Source organism: Mycteria americana, chromosome 2, assembly GCF_035582795.1.
Source record: "Mycteria americana isolate JAX WOST 10 ecotype Jacksonville Zoo and Gardens chromosome 2, USCA_MyAme_1.0, whole genome shotgun sequence".
Lineage (NCBI taxonomy): Eukaryota > Metazoa > Chordata > Aves > Ciconiiformes > Ciconiidae > Mycteria > Mycteria americana.
In genome coordinates, this window is record NC_134366.1 from 42,736,952 (window position 1) to 42,763,470 (window position 26,519).

General features: G+C 41.0%; 1 protein-coding gene across 2 annotated transcripts in view; it reads left to right on the forward strand.

The window, feature by feature from the left end:
* Nucleotides 1-2,982: 2,982 nt before the first annotated feature.
* Nucleotides 2,983-26,519, forward strand: part of LOC142405555 (ubiquitin-conjugating enzyme E2 E2) — a 224,549-nt gene continuing 201,012 nt past the window's right edge. Inside the window, exons 1-3 of one of the 2 annotated variants that reach the window (XM_075493151.1) lie at nt 2,983-3,270; nt 7,794-7,977; nt 16,087-16,137. In XM_075493151.1, the coding sequence (XP_075349266.1) occupies nt 7,802-7,977; nt 16,087-16,137 (227 nt within the window). In that variant the 5' untranslated portion in view covers nt 2,983-3,270; nt 7,794-7,801. Of the gene's footprint in view, nt 3,271-7,788; nt 7,978-16,086; nt 16,138-26,519 lie in introns of both variants that reach the window. The other variant, XM_075493150.1, reaches the window with a different exon arrangement.

Sequence of the window (26,519 nt, forward strand, 5' to 3'; positions counted from 1 at the left end):
GGGTGAAATCTAACACTGGAGTATTGCCACTCACTTCAAAAGGGCCAGGATTTCACCCTACATGATCCAAACTTACAAAAGTCTTCCAAAGGATTTTGAATAATACAGTATTATGCAACCTTTTAACATCCAAGGGCCGAACACGTTATTCTGAAAGGTCAAAAGGATAAAACTGGGAGCAGTTGACTACCCTGTCCTGCTCTCTTTATGCTGCATAGGTAGGGCTCATTCAAAACCTCCACTTTCAAAATCACAGGGCACACCTCAGTGTGCACATTCTATTCATAAGGCAGTACAAACCTTCTCCCTAGTTTAGTTGTCCTTAATTTAAGCCCTACCATTTAGGGCTTCGCGCCAGAGGTTACACACCAAAAGAAAAATCAGGGCCCGACTCTCGATGACTCAAACCCTTCACTTGGTGCTGGAACACTTCAGCGCTCCCTTGATTTTTTTGGCACCGGGAATTTATGACCCAGATTCTGGGACACTGTACGGCCCCATCCTACCCCTGTCTGAATTAGGCTATTCACTGAGCTTCTCTCTCTGTGCTTCCTGCGGATCCTAGCAGAAAGGAAGAACTATAATGAAGCACACCGAACTGTCACTGAAGTGAAGTCCTGACACGGGCTGAGGAGTTTCAACAGACGGGGTATTCGAACAGGAAAATTTATGTCTCCTTTAAGGCACTTTTAAGCAATCAGAGCAACATTAAGAAAATACGGTAGAAGACTCATTTAGAAGTGAATTTCACCGCTTCCTGGATGGTTTTCAGGAGGTCTGTTTTGGAATGACTGAAAGGAGAAGGCATGATTTAAGCGACTAGGGGACATGATTAAGTGAAAAAGGGACTGTGATGTCAAGAGCGTGCAATGCAGCCAGCAGCCTTTCAGTGTGATGAGAAGCATTACTTGCAGGAGATTTGCATTCTTTAAAGGATTTTTACGCATCATATTCTGTTAATTACTTAGTTATTAGTCCTTGTGAGAAGTCAACGCATGCTAGCAGATAGAAACCCACCCAGCGGACATTAGGAGCTTTTCTCCATGAGTTCATCAGAAGCAGGAAAATACCTTGTAAATGCACACAAAATAGGAAGAACTAGCTGCCTGCAGTGTTCTTAGGTTTAGGTGAAAATGTCACTGGGATTATTTAACAAAGAAATAGGAAGAGACAATCAACCAAGTTATTTCAAAACAATTAGTCAACAAAGAAAAAGGTTTATTTTATATACAGGGAAACTGCAAAAATCACTTCTGTTGACTGGATATAACATGAGAGCAGGTGCCAATAATGTTTCTAATCCTTAAATATCTCCGTAGCGCTTCAAGTTCTCAATTTCTGTATGTTTGGTAGCATGGACTCCACCTACAACGTAACCATGAGTCAGAGAAAGTACAATACTTCACAGCTCAAGCAGGGAGAAACTTTTCCTTGTACATGTGGAACGGCGAGAACACATTTTATTTTTAATTCCCTTTAGTTGTGAAAAGGGGGGAAAAAATATTTTGACGTGCCATCACCCCTTTACCCTTGGCTGGTATACTTCCCCATTAGACGAAGAAAGGTTTGAAGTGATAAAAGTTTACATAATGCAGCTAAGCATAAACTGCATGTTACGTAAAGATTAAAGCAGCAGGGTCAGCCCAGGGACAGAAGCATCTCAGTTAGGCCGACGCAGCCGGTTACCTGACAGCCAGTTCTGTCAGAGGTTCATTTCGTTCCAGGCTAATCGCATTCATACTAAATATGTAACATTTAAGTGCGGCTCTGTCTTGGCCTCTCCCGTTCCTTAGTGCGATGCTTGCCACAGAGGCAGTGCCTACTCGCGTGGGAGGCGAGGTTCATTTACCTGACTACAATCGCGCTACAGCACCTATCTCCAACGGGGATGCCGTACGTCATCCGATGTTGCTAGTGGCCGGGGGCTGTTTGTGCCATCAAGCTGTGCTAATGCGACGCGGTAGCCTTGTGGCCGAAACTACCACGACAAACACAAAAGTGTGGCCACCAAGTGCCGGCCTCGGCCCTCTCTCCGCGCTGGAGAAGGCACCGTGTGCCCTCGCACCACCCCTCGCCAGGTAACACGTCCCTCCCCGCCCGGCCGCCGCCGGCGGCTGCCCGGACCCTTCGCTCCCCAGGGGCACCCGGCGTGTCTCCGGCTGCTCCGTCAGGCGGAGAGACGCGGTGGCTTCGCGGAGACAAAGGCCGCGGGGAGGTGCGGGCAGCGGCCGGCGGGGCTGGGGGGCGGCGGAGGGGGCGACCGGCGGCGGGAACAAAGAAGCAGAAAAAGACGGGAAGAGCAAAGAAAGTTGACACCGGCCCCCGCGCGCCTCTGCCGCCGCCGCCGCCGCCGCCGCCCTCCCTGCCCCGGCCCGGCCTGCCCGGCCCGGCCGCCCCCGGCCGCCGCCGGCGCCCTGCTGCCGCCCGCCCCCAGGACTTTCGGGGGGGGGGGGGGCCGCGGCGCAGCCGGGCACACGCGGCGGCGTGTGGAGGACGCGGCCGCGGGAGGGAAGAGGGCCGGGTACCCTACCCTCATCCCCGGCCGGGGCTCCCCGTTCCGCTCCCCTCCCCTCCCTCCTCCTTCCTACTCGGCTCCGCTGACCCCGCCCAGCCCCCGCCCCCCCGTGCTTCCCTTTAACGCGCGCTCCCGCCGCCGGCTCTTCCCCCTCCCCCCGCCCCGGCCCGGCCTGGCCCGGCGGCGCGCGGCCTCCAACGGCCCCCGCGGGCGCGCGCCCGCGCCCCACCCCCCCTCCGCCCGCCTGTCACTTTCCCCCTCCCCCCCCGCCCCCTCGCCAAAAGCGCGCGCGCGCGCTCGCGCGCTCGCCCACCCCGCCCCTCCCTCGGCGGACCGCGAGCGCCCGGGCTAATTGGTTGGCGGGGGCGCGCGCGGCGCTGGCCGGGCGGGCGGGGGCGCGCGCGCGCGCGGAGGCGGCGGCGGCGGGGGCGCGCGCGCGCGCGCGGCAGCGGCTTCACTTCTCTTCGGGCAGCGGGGGCAGGAGCGGCGGCAGCGGCGGTGGGAGAAGCAGCAGCAGCAGCAGCAGCAGCACCAGCAGCAGAAGCAGCAGCGGCCGCCGCTGCTGCTCGGGGGAGAGGGGAAAGAAAGAAGAGGGCGAGGAGCGCGGGGGAGCGGGCGGGCTCATGACTCAGTGAGCGGCTGCAGCCCCTTTCCAGCCCCGCGCCCGGCCGGAGTCGGGGCGCCCGCGTCGGATTGTCCCGCAGCCTGTGCCCGGCACCAGCGAGAGAGCGAGAGAGACCTGCGCTCGCCTGCAGGTAGCAGCGGCCCCCCCCCTCCGCCCGCCCCGTCCCTCCCGAGCTACACCTCTGCCCCGGCTTAGGTCCCCGTCTGCCTCCCCTCCCCCCGCCACGCTCCTTCCCCCCCGTCCCTCGCCATCCCTCCCTCACGGCAGCCCCCCTCCCCCCCCGTTTAATTGCGATCCTCGGTCTCTACCTTTATCCTTCATCTCCCCTCCCCCTCCGCATCCCCCCGGCGCTGCCTGGTACCCCCTTCCCCCCTTGTCATCCCCGGCCGTGCCCTTTCTTAGCAACAGTCCCGTCCGCCCCCCTGCCACCTCGGCATCTCTGCCACCGCTCCCCCCAGCTCCATCCATCCTCCGGTCATCGCTCCAGCCTCCATTGCTCCTCAGCACCCCCACACCCCTTCAACAACTCTTCCGTGTCCATTTGTCCTGCTTGCCCCGCTGCGGGCGGGACCAGCGGCCACCCCCGCTCCCCCACCCCCACTCCGGCCCCGCTCCGCGCCGATCGCGTGGTCCCCGCGGCACTCGCTGCGCCCCTGGGTCGCTCCGGCGCCGGGGCACCCCCCGCCCCCCCACCCCCCATGACCGAGCTTCCCGGGGTGCACCATCCCCACACCCCACGCCGCAGCGGTGGGGGCCCCGGGCTGGAGCCCCTGGGCAGGGGCACTACCCCCCCCCCCCCCCCCCAGCGCCCCGAGAAGCCCCGCAGCCCAACCCCCTCCCTTCCCTCATGTGCCCCCGACGCCTTCCTCTCGCAGTCTCCTCCTCCTCCTCCTCCTCCTCCTCTCCCCGGTCGTCTCCTACTTCTCACCCCGGCCCGGCCGCCGCCTGCCCGGCCGGGGGGGTGCGGGGTGCGTGTGGCATTTGGGGGTGCCCATGCTCCGCCCCCTCCCCCGGTACGCCCGATGCCCCACGCTGGGTCTCCCCGACGGGCGGGGGGAGACGGGCGAGTCGCGTGTGTGCCCACTCGCGGCGGTGGGGCCGTGGGAGCCCGGGGCTGCCGTCCCGTCCCTCCGGGTGCCCCTCTCAGAGACGGACCCTGCCCGGCCAGAAACCGGGCTCCTTCTGCGTCCCCTCCAGTGATGTTTTGGTCCTTTTGCCCTTTACGGTTTCTAATGAAGATGAAGTAAGGCGGCTGCTGCTGTTGCTGCTCTTCGTGGACCCTGCAGAAATATTCAATTTATCTTGGCTTATAGGAAATTAAGACCGCTTTAGAAAGACATCATCACTAGCTCTGCTGCCCTTGGGACCCATCTGCGCATTGCCAGGATCTCTCTGTCCCTGACTGCTGGATTTTTTTTTATTTTTTTTTGAGGGGTGGTGGTGGTTGGGTTTTTTGTTGTGGTTTTTTTCTTTTCCTTTTGAGGAGGGAGGGGAAGGTGCCAGTGGATATATATGACAGAAGCAGGATCTTCTGGACATTCTTCACTTAGAATTGATAGTTGTAGTCACACTTGTAATCTGTGTCTCTGCTGAATCATCTCACGTTAAGGGAGAGACTTTTAAGTCCCCTTTCACTCCTTCCTCTGTCCCCTCTGCTCATTTTTTCTCAGCACAACAGCAGGGAGGTTAGCAACCCTCCTCTGAATGTAGAATAGCCAGGCAGCCGGGGACCTGGACATCGTGTGTCTTTCCTCTCACTCCGTGTGACAGTTGCAAACACGCTCATGGCTGTCCAGATTCAAGGAGTATCTTGTATTTCTCTCTCTGTGTTCGTGGCAGTGAAATGTTTTCCTAACAGTGTCATCCCCTCGGTTGGTTGATTTTTTTTTTCTTTCTTTCCCCGTTCTCTTACTTGTTCATGTGTTTGTTTGTCTTTTAAGTTTGACCACGTTTGAAGTGTCTAACTTCAGGCCCTTTAAAACACACTTTTACTGGGATACTGAGCATCCCTTGAACTATGCAAAATTTCTAAAATTGCAGATATTGTGAGGAGAGGGCATGGAAAGAACTGCCTGGATGTCAGAAAGGGGAACAGAGAAAGAAGGAGAGAGGAAAAAAAAAATCCAAGAAACTAGCCAGACATCAAATGACAGATTTAAGCATTTTCCTGTTGTAAATGCTGGCATTACATGTTACAGTAATTATATGCTCTGGGCTACTGTTACAGTGTTTGTCTGCTGGATAGTAACCTGAACTTATGAAGTGAATACAGTTGTTTTTGGATAATAGTAATATTTATAGCCAAGATTATTCACAGCAGATGTCCTATGCATATAGGCTTTATTAAATATGCTTTTAACTTTCTGGCCTGCAGTGTTAAAGCCTTTGTACATTGTGAAGGGAATTTTTCTCTTTAAAATTAGATGTAATAAGCAAAGATCAGAACTAAAATTTAGAGTAAATAAAGGCCATCAAAAGTGTTATTAAAAAAGATGAGATTGTATTTTAGCTGTATGTAGAAGCAAAAAAAATGGGTACCTACTATCAAAATTGCATTATAGTTATCAAATGCATATTTTGACTTGTCAGAATATGATACTTCTGTGTTTTATTACCTCTAAATCTTCTGTTGCTTTTATCTTAAAATCTGACAACCAGGATGTAAATATCTAAACATTAGCCTGTGTAAATATATGAATTATGTTAAATATAATGTTATACCTGTACCATAGGAAAAATTGTTCTCTAAGAATGAACAATTTTTGTATTTTAATTTTAGGACACAAACTATGCATTATTTCAGTTACTTCAATGAGCAGGCTAGGTGTTGTGTTTTTTATATACATTTATATATGAAAATATATTTATAAAATATTCTTTTCCATAATCAAATACAAAATGTAGCTTAAGCTGATTAAGGGAAACCTAGTCCCATATCCATCACTTGCTATTACTTGCTATTTCTTTTAGCATTTTGAAGGGATGCCATACTTGCAGATTCCCTTTTCAGTATAGCTTCATGAATTAGACAAAAAAGATCTAATTCCTCTTGAAGTTAGTTGGATTGTGTCAATAACACCTGAAAAGGTTAGTCCTTCCACTCCACAATGTGAACTATTTGATAGAACTAAATCTTGGTAAGGCTTTTGCAGAATAGGAGTAAATTTATTTTCTTACATGCAGCTCTAACAAGAAAACTTATGGCCTTTTTAAAAAGCAGCCTTTTCAACATAACCCTGTTGGCACTGATGTTACTTTACTTTTCCTTTGCTGTCTCTTTCCATAAATATGTGCAGGGAGATGAACTTTGTTTAATCCACTGAATGAGCATGGTTGAATCGGAGCCTGCAATCTCATTATTCTCCCTTGAGAGAGTATTAAAACATGTAATAGTCAAGGTGAATAGTTTTGTTCTTAATTGTGATGGTGTCTGTACATAGGTAAGAGGAAAAGCAATTCGAAGTTCACAGCAACTTAAAACTCTTTGTGTATGAAAGAGCAAATTCTTGATTCAGACAGATTCAATCAGAAAACCACCCAGATATATGGGGATTGTGTGGGTGTAAGGAAGTAACGTTTGGGCCTGTGTGCTTTGAAGGTGGTTCTTTTCTTAAAATCTTTTATTAAAATTAATAGGAGGATATATAAAATATGTATATAAACCACAGGTTTGGAATTAAAGGAAAGACCTTCTGGGTTTGAGTTTGGGTTTTTTTTTGTAAAATTTTCTAACAGTCATTGCCACCACATATGCTAATTCAGTAAGAGTTTTTCATGGACATCTGCCCTTCATTAGAACAGTTTGAGAAGTCATGACAGCTGTAACAGTGGGTTTGTAATTCCTCATCTGTCGGCATATTGTTATACTACTTTAAATGAAGGAAGAAATGAAAATAGCTAACTAGTATCAGAAGTGCGCAAATAAAGCATTAACTTGACTTCTGAAATATACTGCGATTTCTTGTCACTCGTGTTCTCTGACAGCTTTGTTGCCTCATGTTGCCTGATCAGAATTTGTCAGGAAAAAACTTCCTTATATCTTCTACCAGCGTGCTTACCGCTCTGGAAGCGTACCATTTTAGTAAATACAAACAGTCCTGTGTTAGTGCCTTTTGGTTCTGTGAATGTTTCCATCAAGCATGCCAAGATGTGGATTTTGTAATGTGGAAACCCATATTATAGACTTGGAATGAGCCCACAGATTTATTTCGTAAGGGATAACAGAGAGTCTTAAGATAGGAATAGCTCTCAGTTTTTAACAAACTATGCTAGATTTGAACTGGTGGCATAGTGATGAGATAGCTAACTCATGATATTGCCGAGCGGTTGAAATGTATCATTCACAGTGAATGGTATTATACTTGCAGAATTATTTTTCCTGCTTAACTACAATAACTTATACTTTTCATATATATAAGGGTTTATTATTTATTTGGTATGGGGTTTAAAATGACCAACTCCTGAATTATTCTTAAGATGCTTATGGCAAAACTCTTCAGTACTAAGATTACTGAAGTACTGTAACACAAGCATTATGTATTAAGACAAAGACACAGATCTCGTGTGTTATTTCCTTAAGGCATGTAAGAAATACTATTGCACAGTTTCTTCTGAAAAAGCTAACTTTTGTTATTTGTTTTTTGTTCAGTGCAGTATCTGCCATGTCTACAGAGGGGCAGAGAGTTGATGATAGTCCAAGCACTAGCGGAGGCAGCTCTGATGGAGATCAGCGTGAAGGTGTTCAGCAGGAACAAGAACGGGAGCAAGTTCAACCCAAGAAAAAAGAAGGCAAAATATCAAGCAAAACAGCTGCTAAACTGTCAACTAGTGCTAAAAGGTACAGTCTTGTATCTGGCTGTTTATTTTCCTTTCTCTTTTTTCAGCTGACCGTCAGATGTATGTATTGACTCAGTATATTAATTTTCTTATTGTTTTATTATAACACTACTATGTCAGTATAATAGCCTTTTGAGACTGGTCACAATAATGAGACCTGTATACTTTTTTCCTTTCTTTGACAGATTGGCTCTTTCACATGGTTTTAATAGTAGCTTGCATGATAAAAGCTGACATTTTTTTATTGCTAGTAAAACTCAGACAGTTTTGTAGCCTTATAAAATATATCTCTGTATGTGTATGTATGACTGATGTTGAGACTTGTCAGTGTAACTTACAGTTAATTAACCATAAACATTTCAGACAGTTCAGTAACTCAGCATGTTAGGACTACCGTAATACCTATTGCTGTAAAGTACTGCGTTTCCTTTTCCCAGATGGTCAGGTCAGAAATATTTGAGTGAACAACAAATGCATGTTGGTTTCATTACTTTAAACTGTGGTCTGTTTTAATACCCATTTCTTTTCCTTCTCTTTTCTGCCTGAGAGGAAAGGTGGATTTGTAGAATAGCTATTTAAATTATTCTATGCTATCATGTCAATCTCCAGATAACAATTGCCTTGCTTGGACCAGACAGAAGGAATTTACAGCTTAGTGTTGCTCCATTAGTACACGTAGAGGCGTTAGTCTAGGCAACAGAATTCAAATGGGATTATAGTGATTGAAGTTAAAAAACACTTTTAAAATAATCTGACAAGAGACCAGTTCTGCAGACTATCCTGATGCAGGATTCCCAGATCCTGTTTCTTTGCTAATTGAAGGCCATGAAAACTACAGGAAAAACCATTGGAGTTGTGCCACTATGGTGCTGTAGTAAAGGAGAAGCATCAAGGCCCTGTTGCTATAATTTATAACATATGCATGTAGTAGGAGTCTGTAAATACCAGTATATAAACGTGTGTGTACATCTCTTCAGGATTCAGGTCTTTGTCTTGGCTTAATCTGTCCCTTAGCATTTACATACTTTTCTGAACTGATGTCTCTTCTGTCTTTCCAGTGAGGTATTGTCATGCTTTTCTTCTGCCATAGACACCTTCCTTACAGCTAGCCTTTCTTCTTTTTTTCTTCCCCGGTGAAATGCTTTCTGAAGACCCATTCCTACTATGACACTATTAGGAGATTACCCAGTCATATCACTTACAGGATGGCCAGCAAAGCTTGCCCATGCTTCCTTTTATGACTAAAAGGAAAAAAAAAAAAAAAAAAAAAAAAAAAGCTTTCACTTCAAACCATGGTGTTATTCATGTAGTTAATCCTCACAGCCGTTATGGTTTCTGGCCTTCTTCTCTTTCGTCTGCTTCCTGCTATTGTTATTTTTTAAATATTAGGAATATTGGACTATTCATGACTTTTAAGGTCATAAAAAACAGTTTTTAACATCTTTAGAAAAGAATCTATGTATTCTGAACTTTGTACAATGCCTAATGTAATGATGCCACAATTCTGACAAGGGCCTGTGGACGCTATCCTATTAAAAAATTAATAATGATATGTCAGAAATTGGTCTATTAATCTTAGCTTTGTATCTTCAAAGCTTAGAGCTTTTATCAACATGCATTTCACAGTGATAAAATTACTTAAACCTTTTAAAGTTTAATCATATCTGCTTATGGTTCTGCTGAAACTAATTATGCCAGTTGCTGACATCAGTACGTTTGCCAGTTACTCTAAAGCCAGTTCCACATGTATACTAATATTGAAGGAAAGCCTTTGATTATGCATTTTAAAAGCTGAGATGATTTATAAGAGTTCTGTAGATATGTCCACAATAAATAATATTTTTGAAAAAAATGTATTTTAGGAGTGCTGGTTGTCATAGCACTTTGTGGAAGGATCACAGCAACATAGTTTTTATAGTAACAGGGTTTTTTAATAGTATCATAGTATTTTTTTCTTTTTTCTTTTTTTTTTCCTTTTTTTTTAGTATTCAGTAGTTTATCACTGTGTTAGAATTGGGATTACATTTCTGTAAACATTCTTAATCTGGTCAGGTTTTCATATTACAGGTTTTGTTTCTTTGATTTTTAATTAAAATCGGTAATGCTTCAAGAAAGGAAAATCAGAAATTAAAGTAGAGGTTAAAAAGGAGAGGAGTAACATGAAGGAAGGAAGAATGGCATAGAGTCCTCAATCTGTGATAAGTATTACAGAAACTGTCTATATAAAATATCTTCATAGTAATATTATTATTTTTGTTCATTAGAAATGAAAAATAGTGCAGGAATAAGGCTATGCTCTTTCAATGGGAATATTGTTCTTGACCAGGTTAAAAAAGTGATCTTTTAAAAATTGAAATAAATTGAAATAATTCAGCTGTCCTAGTGGAAAAGGCTGAATATATGCTTAGCAACTTTTTCCTTTTCTAGCTTTTGAATTCTGTGGGTTTGTATGGCATCACTCTAAAGTCACAATAATCTTCACTTAAGTGTTTCACTATGCAATTCCCTCTAATAACTCCATTATAGTTAAAGGAGTCAACTCTGCTAAAATCAGTAAAAACCCCAAACAACAGAGTCTACTGCAGTTGTGGCTTTGGTCAAGATTCCTTAATTCCTCTTTAGAGCAGAGAACACCAGCATGTTAACGTAGCAATAGAGCTGAAGTCACAGATTACAGACTTGATTCTAACCTGAGTTTGAAAGTCACGTTTTCTCACTTGGAAAGCTTTTTCATGCATATGGAATTATAGTCACAGTATTTTTGGATTACATTATGATACCTACTGTATATCTTGGATTAGAATGAAGATTGGTGCATCTGTATTTGGAATACTTCTGTTATGTAGTCAGTTAGATTTAAAGAATTTTCAGTAGCATTAGGTTTTATATAAATCAAGATTTAGCAGTGTGCTGACTTTTGCTTGTGTAAAAGTAAACTGCTACCATGTCTTATGTATGAATATACTACTCCCGCAGCTTACTGCTTTCCAAAATGATCTGATTATGGAGGCTATATGAAACCACTTGAATTCATATTTGAGTAAGATTTTTGTTTTTAAGACAGAGAGTTTCTTCTGCTAGCATTGCTATAGATGGCATCAAGAAGGCAGAATGCCATCACATGCCATCCTTCTCTGTTAATACTTTTAGGACTAGCTGCTATACAGGTGTAATAGCTTACAGCATATGTCATACAGTGTACCGGTCCTTCAATTTTCCTCACCCAGAGGGCATCACCTTAAATAGCAACCTTTCTTACCTAACATGTCAAGATTGAGAAACTCGCTGCATATCACAATTACAGTTCAGACACGGAATTGAATTGCTGTCCTTGAAAACAGCAGGCATCTTGTTACCTCTTAAGTAGCAAATCTTAGCATGACCTTTGGATTGAGAGAAGTGTAACCATTCTTGGCTGACATAGTAGCTCAACAAATAAATGTATTGTTTTGCTTGGCTCCTGAAGTTGATAGTTGAAAATCTGTCAAACTTTGTGTCCAGTCCTGGAATTTTTTTATAAATATCTGTGACTACAATGAATTGTGAGCTTTAAAACTTTAGTTGTAATCTTTTCTTTATTGAAAGAAGTTACAACCTTAAGGAGCAGCAAATAGGTAGCGGATTAAATTTGTTTGAAATTCAACAAAATAGAAATGAGCTTTTTTTTCCCCTCTCTGTTTCTCAGAGATGTTTATCACAGCACTATTTTCAAGGAATCTGGGAATGATATTTAGCATGTTGAATATGATGGCAAAATATGGAGTGCTTTTTCTTAAAGGAAATATCCTTGTCATTTATTGTGCATCTAGTATGGAGGTGAGAATATTTCTTCTCCTCCAGCATTAATCTAACCATCTTTAGATCAATTTCCTGCTCCGTCACAGTTTATGTAAGATTGAAATACATACCAGTGATTGCATTTCTTAGTACTTTCTAAATAGCATATTCTTCAGTATGGAGTATTGGTTCACCTGGCCTTTATGGGTAAAGAGGCATGCATTTTAGAAAAGTAGACGTGTTAAAAATAGCTCATTGCCATATAGTCCTTTATTTTGCTTCCTTTCCTATTAATCATATTGGGAAATCCTCTGACACGTTCAGTTCTCTCTTAGCTTTAGAGAACTTCAACTGTTTCATGAAGAAAACAACACACAGCCCCCCTAGGCTTGGAACAGTAGTACATATGTGTCTGTGAGAATTAATAATATTTGAAATCTACAATGTACTTTCATGCTTCTGAATTTAGGGGTAGATTAACCTTTGCACCAATTGCCAGAAGGCAACTATGTTTGTTCTTTTCTGTTAGTAAAATGGAGGGGAAAAATATTTGTATATGTATGTATATATATATGAGAGAGAGAGGGGTCAAATTACTTCTTTAAGACCAAACAGAGTATCAGATCTGACATTGCAAATTAAATGTCCTATGTGTACAGCCCAGGGCTTTGATTACAAGCAAGGGCTTCTTCCCCTGCTGTCACCCCACTCCCCAATATGTAGTAAACCAGTATGTCATTAGTTTAAATATAAACTGGATATATATAATGATTTTAATTTAGAGTCCTTTTTCCTCTCTGACATAGCTAAACATAACTGTACTGAGGCAGAAAATCCCGAGAAAGATTTGCCAGAAAGGACCCTGCAAAAAATGTTTTGTTGCCAGAGGCCACATATTCTCGTGGTGAACCCTCTGTGGTCAGCGAAGGAAATGAGGCACATCCTCTCCTATGCCAGATTCTGAGGGCAACTCAATGGAGATATGAAACAAGTGCCAGAGCAGTGGAATAACTCGTGCAGACAAAGGCCAGCTTGCACACTGGAGGTCTCTATCAGTGCAAGGCTCTCTGGGATGTTGTCAGACGATTTAATTGTAACTCTGAATGCTGTGACATGTGAACAAGCTATTGCGTGTCAGCTGCTCTACAGAAACTGTTTATGAATGTGCTCTCAGCAGGAACGCAAGGTGAATTAAGGCTGCAACAAAAGAGGTGTAAGGTGTATATATAAATTTTAGTTTGGGATGCCACAGCGTAGAAGAATAAACATGGACAACTTGCTGAAGACCAATTAATGGACTGTATCATATTAATATGTTGTATCTTGTTTGTATAAAAATAATCATGAATGAAACATGTCTTTATCTTAGATGCTTGCAAAAGCAATTAGGACTTTTGAACATAAATAGAAAATACCATCTGATCCATTTTTATGGCTTGAAGCAGAAAGGTATTTTGTTCTTGTTTGCTCCATGACAGGAAAAGCTTGAAAAAGGACCATTTTAGTGCTCTTGGCATTAGAAGTTAGAAATTTTGGGTTGAACTAGAACAGAGGGAGAAAAGGAGAGAGCTCTGTACCCTGTTGTTTTCAGAATGGAAGGGACATGGGTTACGATTTAGAAAGAAGAATATAAGGTTTTTGATCTAGGACTTAAGCTGCACTTGTCAATCCATTCTTGATGTGTCTCAGACTCATTGTAATACAATGAAATATTAACTGTTCTTACTACTATATGTAAAGCAAAGGAATAATCCCTGACTCTATAGAAATTCAATGCCATCATTCTGTAACTTCCCAAAAGGCAGAAAAAGCAAAACAACCCATAAAACATGAAATTGAAGATTCCATGCTACCTAGGTTTTCTGTGATTTGAATTTGTGATAACATAAATTTCAAAAACACAGTAGAAATTTGTCATATACAGAAGAAATATTTGAAGCATCTCCCACACCTGTAAGACTTCCCTTCTAAAAGGTGTGAACTATTAGGATTGTTTAAATGGAGTAATTTTTTAAAAGCAACATGTTTGTTGTACTTAGACTTCACTAATCAGATTTTCCCTGTTAAAAAATGTGGTGGATTTTCAGTGTTACTTCAAATGTTGATTAAGCAGCCTGTGCCTGTATTTTGACAAGAAAGGAATGATATTTATTGGGGAAATTTTATGTACTGGAGATGTAAATATTTCAGTGAGCAGAAAAAGCAAATAAACATAGAATTTCTTCCCCACTACAGGAGTAACTATTGTGTGTGTATGTAAGGTTGGGGTGCATAGAGGTTAGAAGCATCTGAAAGAGTGTTTTTATCTTTTCAACAGTATTGGCTGGTCTAATAAACAATTATTACCTCTACCTACAAATCTTACCCATGTATGTCCTAATTATTTCAGAATGTGAATGATAAAGGATTGGAATTTCAGGTTCAGGCCAGTTCCTCTGCTGCCTTTGGTTCATTTATTCATTATAGCCATAAAATCAACTCATAGTGGCATAAGGGGAATTTTGATAGTGGCTGTGAGACTCCTTATCATGCAAGATTGTGTTTGGATCTTAACATTATATAGAGAATTAAACTGCTCATTTTTATGTTATATATGCCAATATACCTGAATGTTTATTTTGATAAACCATATTCTTTGCCTGTATTTATGCGCAAAATGGGTGGCAGTCATTTTTAACAAGATATGTGTGTACTTCAGGTCAGGCCTGAACTTTTGGGTTGTGGCTTGGGCACCTGTCTCAGCAATTTGAGTGGTATTATCGTGCAGGTTTTCTTTCTTAGTGTAGGGAATAACAGGAATAGCAATCTGCTCCTGTACATGAAATCCTGTGAAGGAGAAGGGAAGAAGAAAATATTGAGGGTACATTGAATTGTTTTTCTTTTCCTTCCTCCTTCTAAAAGTTCATGTTTTTGCACTGAAGTAGCCTTTAAAAAAGCCTTGGGCGTAGTTTTTAGGGAAGGTGGCCATCGTAGTCCTGCTTATGGCATCATACTCTGGCTAGTCTTTGGGAACTGTAAACTCCTAAAAGTTCCTTTGGGAACTCTGTAAACTCCTACTCTGCATGTTTAAATTTCTTCAGAGGGGGACATATTGGCTCTCATGCAGATGCTGGTGTAACGGAAAAGAGCCTGTGTTGCCAGATGTGGCAGAGATCAGGAATTCAAGGACTTGGCATGGGAGTGTCAGCCTGGGAATATCCAGAAATCCTTAGCAACGAAGTTGCTCTGCCTGGAGGAAGACCTCCGGCAGGATGCCCATAACGAGTGCAGTACTACTGGGATCTGTAGTGGACCTGCCCAGCTTCACGTCTTTATCAGTGACCTGGAGGATATGGCAGAGCACGCTCTCAAGCTTGCAGATGACAACAAGTTCAGGGGGAGCAGCTGGTACGCACAGGGGCAGGGGTACTGCTGAGAGGGACCTCGGCAGGCTGCAAGAGAGGGTTGGCAGGGAACTCGTGAAATTCAACAAAGACGACTGTGACATCGTGCACGTGGGAAGGACTAACCCCTTGTAACAATACAGGCTGGGGAGCAGCTCTGCTGAGAAGGACGTGGGGGCCCTGGCAGACAGCAAGCTCAACGTGAGGCAGCAAGGAAGGCTAAGTGCCTCCTGGGCTGTATTACCAGGAGCTTAGTCAGTAGGCAGAGGAGAGTGATTTATCGCCCTTTACTCAGCTCTCCTTAGACTGCACCTGGAGTAACACGTACCTGGTTTTGGGGCCCCCGGTTCAAAGAAGACATGCGTTGGAGCAAGTCCAGCGGCAGGTCCCCAGCCTGGCCAGGGAGCTGGAGCACTTCCCTCTGTGGATAGGCTTCGGGGGGACCTGATAGCAGCCCCCCATTACCTGGGAGAAGGTTATGGTGAAGACCGGGATGGGCTTTTTCCAGGAGGGTGAGAGAAAACTATCCTCTGAAGTTGGGTTTTTTGCCCTGCCAGTATGAGATACGTGAAGAAGTTAAATATTCTGGAGAGCAAGAGCTATGAGGCATATAGGTAGAGGGGAAGTAGAGAAGGAGGGTATATGAGACATTTAATTGTTGTATAAGTGAGCAAAGGAGCTGAGAACCCTGACCTGTAGAAAAAGTGGGATTTTCTAGGTGGCTGCTCATGGCATAACTTGTCCCAGATTGGAGGCTCCTTTTTCGGAAAAGATTTGATTTTTAGTTCAACATTTTCTTGAGCAGTTTCATGAAACCTTATAGCATCACCTTTCCATCAGAAATTATAAGAATTATATTTTATTGTTATTGATTGCTGTAGAAATGTTCATAAAGTTGAAAGAAATATATTGCAAAAAAAGTCCTGATAATATTTTTTTTTTCTCTTAAGAATTCAGAAAGAACTTGCAGAAATTACATTAGACCCTCCTCCAAACTGTAGGTAAGTTCACCTGGATTTTATTGAATTTAGAATATGGAAATGGAATACATGGAGTTATGGAAATTGCATAGGGGACTGGAGTAAATTTTAGCTATTCCTTTGTGCTGATTACTTGGTAATTTTGGAGTAAAAGCTGATAGATAATGTTTGCCTACATACAAGGAAGTGATGTGACATACTTCTGGTAACAAAAGTAATGCTAAAAACTGATGAACTCTATGATGTGTTAATAGATACAGGGTACAAATCAAATCACCCTTCATTTGAGGTGTTAAATCAGTAGCATTTTGTTTGATTCTGTAAAATGTAATCTTGGTGGCAGTTGCTGGTATGCTTGATTCCTTTGTCTTGCAAATTGTTAACACACTGTGAATATAATGGAGAAGGAAAAATGTTATAGGCACAAACTATTATTAATCTGCTGACTCTGTTTCTGGTGATCAATTACGATACTCAGTGGAAACTTCCTGCAATAGAGTATATCATTGCATAGCCTTTCTAATAATGACTTTGTGCTTGTGTTTTGTTTTGGTTTTTGGTTTGGGTTTTTTTTTTTGTTTGTTTTGTTTGGTCAGGTACGTTTACTTTCGGTGTGTTTACAGTTGGCTTTGAAATGAGTAATGAGGTAGGCCTAGAAACCCTCGCTGCCTGGTGGCCGGGGCAGTATACAGTTGTTTTCAGATGGCTGTCTTATCTGTCAGCTTGACATATGGTCAGTGTTGGAGCTGGGCCAGGGCTGCACAACGCTGCTTAAAGGAGCCCCTGCCACTGCACCTCTCGCGGGGAGAGGTCGGGCTCTGTGCAGAGGAATAGCTTCCATCCAGTCCTGCCAGCCCATTTCAACTGATGTGGTTAGTAGGATTCATTCTATTAGTGCAGCAAAAAGAAAGATTGATAGAAATGGCTGATTGCATGCAGCTTTTATAATGAATCCCAGTACGTTTCAGTATCGAATTAACTAAGCAACTGGTTGTAAAAATGACAGTCAGCTTTATTGTTTTGGTCTCTTGACAAAAAGTATGTGTGAGAAAATATTCTAACAAGATTTGATGTGGTTGTGCTGGGTCTCAAGATATAAGTCAAGTGGCTATGTACTAAAGCACTGCGTAGTGAAGTAGCCTTGCAATAATAGCGTTCAAAGAGTATTTCAGTCAATTAGGATGAACAGTTCTTTGCTAGATAAAACATTTTAATAGCTAAGCTGTTCTGTCATACTTACGACTGTGTGCGAGTCTTCAATCACATCAAAGCTGTTTCAAATGGCAGATCTTTACTTAGGTGTTGATGACTGATGCCTATTAGTGGATTGATTTGCTGAGATGAATATAAAACTTCGGTCTGTTGTAGAAGAAGGCATAAGTCTTTGAACTGAATCTAAAAGGCTTATAGTTTTTACAGCAGTGTCATTTGTTCTAGTTTTCTGAATCCTTCCCTTTGTAACTAAGCAGTTGTTTCAGTATACAAGGTACTGTTATTTGATTTTCTTTTGCTAGCAAGTGTAAAGTGAGCATTGGCTGTCTTAGTGGAAAGCCCTTTGGTGACTTGCAATTTAAAAAAAAATACAAGAGCTGGAGATTTCCTGTTTTTTTTTTTTTTTTTTTAAATTATTTACACTAATGATAAAATAGCAATAAAGTGCACTGCATGATGCTGTTTTGCAGAATCAAAAAATTACATCTAACTTCGTGGGTCTGCTGCTTTAACACAGTTCTTAAGATGCAGAATTATTTCATGTTGTGATCTTGATAGATAACCATTAGTAACTTTACTATTAGCAAATATGTTTTTATAGTCAATACGGAATCACTTCATTTAGTTTTATGCTCTGTTGACATAGTCTAAACAGTGTTTTCATTTGAACTTCATCTATTTTCTATTATAGTTAAACATTACAAAATAAATACACCAGCCAGACATGATTCTTCAGCATAATGAAAAAAGCCAAGCTATAGTACAGTATCTCTTACCCTAAAGTATTGATATGTCCTTTCTTGTTTTTAGTGAAATCTAGATCATTGTTGTAAGAGGTGTTAGATTTTCTATTAAAAAAGCATATTTCATAAATATAAGTTCCTTACCAATGTAGGCTACTTGACATGGTTGTGATTCCAGCTTACCTTCACTATGTGTCCTCTTTTATATATAATATAAATCATGATTGGGCAATAGGAATGTGATAAATCTCAAAACTAAATGTCACAGAAGACGTGAAGGAAAGCTGTATTATTCAAGAATACTCTCTAAGTAGTTATTTAGGAACTTCTGATAGGCAGAATATTGAGCTGAATTGGAACTTGGGTAGCATATTGCAAGATATGTTGCAAGACTTTCCATTAACTACAGCAGGCCAAAGCTTCAGGCTTGTCTTATTCAGGAAAAAACCCAAAATGGAACAGTATCTGTAGTACAGTAGCATCCCTTAATGGCATGCTAGGCTACACAGTCGGTACAAGCTCCAAGGGAGTTGCAGCTTCCACTTCTGCAGCAGCTGCAATCTTAATGCTTCCCCCGCCCCATCCCCATGAAGAGAACAGGCAGTATAATCTTCTTGTTTGTCTGGAAGACAAAAAAAGTCTTGCTCACACATGTGCCTTGTAATTGGCAGATTATCACTGCTGCGACTTGCAGCATCTTTCCAAAACTGTGGAAAGCTGTGGATTTCAGAGTTCCTAAAAAATCTGTCATGTTTGGCTTTAAAAGAAGATTTAATGTTATAAGAAATCCGAGTTGCCTGCCTCCCTCAGTATTGTTGTATTTCATATTCTGTAGTTTGGGTTCTGGGCAATGGAAAGAGTCCTCTTGACTCCCCAAACTTTGGATCATTCCTCAGGACTCAGAACGTATAATGTTCTAACTGTCAAAAAGTCAAGCTGGGGGGTGTGTGGGAGCTGAGCAGTGTAATCATTGCTATTTTGGGAGAAAAGCATGTAATAAAAAAGCCTGTTATACTTCACATTTAACAGAAAGAACTGGATGGTTTTTGGTATGTGTTGTTGCCATTCCACTGCCTGCTCCGCCCCCCCCCCCCCCCCTTTTGTATAGAGCTGAATTTACTGTCAAGGAGAGTCCTGAATGCTAAGCAGGTACGTTGATATTTTAAATCTGCAGCATTGTAAAATTTTAGTTTGTCAGGAGACAGTATACCTAAATTGTAGACGTTTCCATTCTTCTCTTTTTTCCCTCCTCATTGAAATACCAAAGCTTGATTGCTGGAAATGTTGCATGTACTATACCTCTGAGTAGCGCAGAGTATACCTTTTCTCACGGGCAATAAAAACCTCATCTTTAACTATCATTTGCATATATTGCCTCGCTGGAAGAAGGGAATAGTTGGGAATTCTCGTAGCTAAAATAATGCCTTTTCAAACTTTACCATATTTTGGACTGCATCTTGTCCAAGACAATAGATTTCATAGAATACAACTTCTATTGTTAGTGTTGTATACTATTTCCCTTCTCACTGGCAAGAGAACAACGTCTCTGTGGCAACTTATACCAATTGCTTACATGGGAAAATAATATTTGGAAAGTATTTAATGTATTTTTAGCTTCTTTCAATGTGAACTTAGCAGCTGGAAACAAGGAGAGCCAGCACAAAGCGAATAGCAGCTCTCTGTGGACACCACTTGGAGCAACTGCTCAAAATTTTCCTATTAAGTCACTGTTGTTCCCTATCTTCCTCTTTGTGTTTTCTTTTGATGTTCTCTAGCATATTTGTCACCATTCTTCTCTTTTCTGTGTATTTACTGCAATTCCTTTTATGTGTATACATTTTATTTCTTTTTCCCTGTAGCAGTATAGGTGATGCTTGAGTCTCAGAAATACACTTTAAAGGGCTGAGCAGCTTAGTGGGCAAATTGACTGGTTCTCATTCCAAACAATCAGTTTAAAACCCTGCATGTCGTCTTATCTCTTCTCTTAGTTTGGAATCATTACATTAATCCCTTGCTTCTTATACTATCAGCAAAATTGATAAACAACCACCATATCTGATCCCAGTGAAAACTAATCACTGAAAAGACCTAAAACACAGTTATTTTTGGGGTGATGTAGAGAAGAGTCAAGTGGAATGGGAAATTATTCAACTTGGCTTAGGGAGAGAGGTCAGCGTGCCTCATGGATACTCTTGCGCTATTAATGACTGTATGCAGTCTGACTTTCCTGTTCAGTATTGCTCTGGCTCTGTTTTTGCTGAAATGGTGAGGCTGGGATCTTCACAACTCTAAGGGATTATGTGAACTGCATCAATTTAAGTTATTGTTCTTGGGGCCGTTTGTTTAAATTCTTGCCTAGCGCTACTTTAAAGCTAAGGAGATGGCACAAGTGTCAGGAGCAGAAAACAAATATTAGCACAATTTCATGGGAAGACTGGCAGGGAGAACATTGTCAGCCTTGCTCTATGGTGCAGAGAGAGAGAAGTGTAGGGACCTAGAGCAGCAGGTACAGCAAGTATCTGTCATGCTGCCCTGGCCTGCTCAAGTGTCCTTCCTTCCCTCTTGCTCGAGAAACTTGTTAAGGAGGTCTTCCCCCCTTCCTTATGTGTGCACAGACACACAAGCACACGGACACTCACATAGCTTTCCAATGTGAGCAAAGAGATGCCTTACAGATTTTTAGATTGTATGTTCACAACATCAGTTTCACTGGGGGGAGAGGGGGTGTGTGAATAATCCTGGTTATCTATGTTTCCTTAAAATATTTGAATAAATGTGGAAATATTTGGAGAAAGCAGAGCAATGCCTTCTCCAAATGCAAAATGCAAAACCAATTCCTCTTGGGTGCTGGAAGGATTCTGGTTTTAAAGCAATTTGCTCAACCTAAATTTGCTTCTCTTGTGGTTAGTCTCCTTTAGCTTGCACAGAGAGTTTACGTAATGATTTTGGTAGCATTAAGCGCTTGCTCAGTAACACCGCATCCACTTAGGTAGTGTCCACTACCTATTTCACTACCATTAGATGCATGTGGAGTTCTTTTTACTCTTGTGCAGAAGGCACAGGCTACTTCAGTGAGGTGCTTCCTTGCTCTGTAACCAAAGAAGAAACTTTAAGGCAGCATAGGCATAGAACAGCCTGTCTTTATTTGCTGGTTCCTTCATAAAACTCTGGAAGTGCAAAGGGTGATCGGCATCATACTCATGTTTGTCATATCACTTAAAAGGAGTATGGAAGTATAGTGGCTCCTCTGGCTAAAGAAAGGCTTAATCCTATTTCTTCTGATAGGGATTTCACCGAAGGAAGACCTAGGCACAAAATTCAAGTGGAAAAAAGTCCCCAAGATCTAGCAGCTTATATTCTTATTTTAAAAGAAACTGTGATCAGTGATTTTGATTGTTTGAGTTAGGGATGCATCAGTCTGTTGCCATAGGCACATGGCTGTGATGCACGTGATGCTAATGTGTGAGCAGGATGAAAACTGGAATAAGGAATGCTTTCTTTGAACGTTTTTCCTCACAAACGTTTCCAGCCTCCTTGGTATGAATCTGGGCTCTCTTCCCGTTACATTACATTACCCATGGAGTTTACCTTCTGCCTGTATAGGTTTACTTTGATCTGCTGCTAGTTTTCTATAACCTTCTAGAGAAAATGTGACACAGAAAATTGTTTATAACTTTGCCTGGCTAGGCCTCTTAAGAGTTTACACCAAATAGCAAAACTTAATCAAAAAGATATGCATAGAAGCAGTTGATATTAATGTGTAGAATCCTGTTGTTTTTAAATCTATGACGTATTAACATTCATTTGAGGATAAGAATGAATGTAAAATGTATTTGAGTGCTCATTGCAACTGCTTTATTTTTTTTATTCCCTTTCTGCTTCAAAACCAGCAAGAAACATGTCCCAAAAACATGCAAGTTAACGATAGCACTGGGATTATATTTTATAATAGCAACTATACTATATTTTATCCCTTGAGTTACCTTGCCTGTTTTTTATAGCTGGTGGGTTTTTTAGATTTATTACCTTGGTACATTGAAGTACCTCGGATGAAAAGTGTCAGGTTACTTTTTAATATGTAATCTTTAATTCCTTTAGCTATTTTCTTTTAAGACAGTGCAGGACAGTGTCACTTGTGCTTTAAGGTCTGAAGCATGTAACTGCACTAAAACATTTTTTTAAAATATCTGTTTATTTTCACTGTAAAAGTGACTCCAGACCTTTCAATGTCATATTGTTCACAAAGCATCTGTTTTTAAAAAATAATGCACAGGTGTTTCTCTTCGTGCATCTTCCATGTGTCAAGATGCAGCGTACTTGGAAGGCCATCTAAAATATAGCTGATGTTTCTTTAGCGATCTGATATGTTTGAAAATGTATGTTTGATATGAAAAATTATTAGACAGCACTGAGCTTTTTTTTTTTTCCATTGAATAAACTGAATTCTGAATATCTACTTGATTCCATTACTGCTTGCGGCTGTGGGGTGATTTTAGGATTGATGAGATGCAGCACTCAAAAGCTTCAGGATGTATTGCGGGCATGGGTGGCTAGAAACCTTAGCAACTTTCATGAAGATGGGAAGGGAAAAAAAAAAGGCAGTAAAAGGAGCCTGCCGCTGGCTGCTTGCCAGGACCAGCAACTTCACTCGCTGGTGATGAAGTAAGGAACCGGCTGACAACACCCATTAATACCTCCCAGCATAACAATACTTCCACATGATTTCTGCCAGTTCTCCCAGTTTTCGAATGATGACAACTTCTCTCCCAGGAGGAAGAGAAAAGAGAAAATAGTATTACAGAAGAGTAAGAGTACTTCAGTGAGCACTGTGTGAGTGCTGATTTGGAAGGTCAGGGGGATGCCAGAGTGCATCCCATGGGACAGCTAAAGCAGGGAAATGAGTGGAGACTGGGGCATAAGGAGGGGTCGTGACAATCGCACATTGCTTGAAACAGGAAAGGGCAGAAAAGTGCCCAGAAAGGAGCCTATGATGGACATGGAAAGGGATCCTTGATATTTGCGATGTGCTTAGTGTACAAGATTAGTAAAGCTCTAGTTTAAATCGCGAATGTGGGGAAGGTGGAATGGAGGACTGTAACAAGGGTAAAAAGAAACACTTTGATGCTTTTAGCATGGGGAATTCTGAACAGAGAAATTTTCTTCCAGTGGTTTCATATTGAGTTGCAGCTGGTCTTTGTAAGTCAGTCTCCTAGGAAGTACAAGGGCAGTCCCCAATGCTTTCTGCTCCAGAATTTTTCAGACTACCTTCCATAGGCATTTCTTTTGCCCTCTCCTACATAGCTAAACAAAGTTGTTTGGTTTTTTCCCCTGCGAGCCTGAATTTGGTTTATAACATAAAACTGATATTATATATGCATGTTTTTGTAATCTCCTCCATACAGCCCTCAAAACACCGAAAAAACCTCTCTCCCCACCAAACTCTAAAATGAGTGTGTTAAATAGACAGTCATTGCTTGCCAGCAAGGGAAACAAAACCACGTTGGCTGAGACTTTGCATCATTGTTAGGAGACTTTGCAAAGAAGTATCTAAATGTCTAGCTTTTAAATTTAGTTAGCTATTTCTGTAGGGTTTTTTTCCTATTTTTTTTCTAAATGTAGACTAATGTCTTGTATAAAAACTACGTAAGGATCAATTTCTTTACAGAAATTTGATAGAGCAGAGTTATTTGAAAGTGTGACTGTAGTACGTACTATTGTACTGAACAAGCAGTCACTGCCATTTCATGATAATCATGTAAGAAACATGCTTTTATTAGCAACTCATTACCCTTTAGTAAATTACTCATTATTGAATAAATGGGGGAAATGGAAGGTACTTTGTCTGTTGGATGGGACTGACAGCATTACTGATAATGAAGTATTTGTTTCCTTAAATAAATGGCACAATCTCAGAAGTGCCTAATGCTGTTTGTCTTCGGTGCACCCACATTTGATGAGAATTTGGACTCTGATCTTCTATGTCATACTTAAAAATTATTTCCTTTTTAAGAAAACGTAAAAAAAAAAATCTGACAAATTCATGTTATTTCCTGAATGCCATTGTGTACCTCTTATTCCTTCCAAAGAAAAAATAGTGTTTTCCTTTATCCTTGGAAATCTATTTAAAAAAATCAATCTTTCTCAGTTCCAATACCACAGTTCTACAGCTTTTTAACAGCTGTTAACTTAAGCACTTTATTCTTCTGGGGGTTTTTTTTGTTGGTTTGGTTTGGGGTTTTTTTTTTTGCTTTTTGTTGTTGTTGCTGGTTTTGTTTTGTTTTTACGTAGGCACGACAGTCTAAGGCAATGCTGTAATTTATCTTTCATTCTTGGTATACACGGAATGTGTACAGATTTACAATTAATAGTCTGAATTTAATGAAATTGTTTTCCAAAATCTCCTGGCAGAAAAGCTGCAGTTTAAGACTAAAAAGCCATGAACTAGTAACAGAGCATGCTTTACAGCATTTCGGAAACAAACTATGAAATTGATCTGGGTGCTGTTTTCTTGGTGTGCAATAAAACTTATTTATGCTGTACTTACACATTTGCAGCTTTGTTACAAGCTTTTGGGGGTATCTAATTGGCTGCAGCTTTGAATCATATCATAACACATGCCAAATGTTGCTAATTACAATTAAGATATCTACTTGAAATAATCTTTGTTTTCATTTTCTCTGACAATTTATTTTTTTCACTTATTTACATGCCTTTAATTTTTCATTTTAACAGTTCTTGCAGCGCTTTAATTTATTTTTGTTTCAAAGCTGTGGAATTGGATTAAACGGGGTTTTTTAAACACTTCCACGTTGCTTGGAAAGAAGCCAGTTACTGTGTATCGGCTTAATAGAAACCATGCTTAGCAGTGCCTCACATATGGCAGCTCGTGTTTGTGTGGTAAGGCATTATGTATTTTAAATATTACCTTTTATACGATAGTCAAATTTATGCCAGAATCTGAAGTTTCCTCTGATTAATGTTAACAAAAATAGCAGAGAGCCAACTGTTTCTGTTTTTTAGGGAGAAATATGTAATTAAATACATAATTTACTGTCTGCTCTGCACAAAAGCCATATTTATGTGGCCTTTATTAACTTGAGATGCATACTGTGCCTAGAGAAGGCTATAGGTGAGTGATAATATGCTTTCTTGACACTTTTAGCCTTTTAATGTTGTAAATATTGTGGAGGCCAAGATGGCGACTCTGTAGCTAAGACTGAAATATAGGGGTTTGCACTTAATTTAGGAGATTGAGTTATATTTGAAGAATAAGCGGTACACAGTTACAGCAATTACTTTTTGAGTAACACTTGACATAGCTGACAACTTAAAGCTTAAATTTCTCAAGGTTTTTCTGGTTTGGTTGTTGTGGGTTTTTTGTTTTTGTTTTTTTTTAATTTAAAACTTAGTATAACCTTTATGAAATTTGGAGGTTAGTATAGCCTTTATGAAATTTAGAGCTTTTAAAAGCATTTTGTTCTGTATTGTCTGGCTGTACTCTTTTTGTATAAAATTCAGCAGTGACTCTTCATAATGAAATTTCTTTATCAGAAAATAATATTGTTGTTCAGTGGAGAAATAGTGAATAATTTCATTCTGTCAAAATGAGTGCCTCATTTTTAGTATAGGTTGGTTTTGGGGGGAGCAGGGTTTTTTTATTTGTGCAAGATTGGCTGATATTCAATTTGACTCTTGTTTGGGAGGTATTGACAGTAATCACCATTGAAAATTTACATCATAAACCTAATAGAGATTATTATCCTTCTTACTATAACTTTAAAATTGCCAAAGGAAATTCTTTTCTTTCTATGACACCAGTGCAGTATCTTCTGCATCAATCATAATTATACGGGTAATGCATGTAAACCTGTAGTAACAAATTGGATTTATTTTACATTTTAAGGTGTTCTAATTTTAAAATGACAAATAAGTGGTTTATTACACTAATTTATGATTAGTCTGTTTACACGTAAGAAGGCAGCATTTAGGACTTTATACTTCTGAGCTAAATACATAGCTGCTGTATTTTTTTTTTTTTTTTGAGATAATTACAATATGCTTAGAATAACTATATGGTGTCAGCTATAAGGTCACTTTACCATAGATGTGATCCAGAGAATTTAAAAATGCTGTACACTCTCACTATTTGGTATCTTAGGTAGCCTAAACAGGATAAATACATGTATTACCTATAAAATTAGGCATGTTACAACCCTTCAAAAGAGGATGGATGGAATGTAACGCATTTAATTTTCAGAGAAGTTTATGATTGAAAAATTAGATGTCTGCCTAGCATGCAATTTCAGATTTCTTGATATAAATAATTGATTGCTAAGCTCATAGCTGTGGCATTTAGACTGGGGTTGCAAACTGGGGGGAAAAAACCGTTTCAAATCTGGGGCTTGCAGCCAGGGTGGGTTCACAGGAAAACGAGTTTCAGAACTGCTA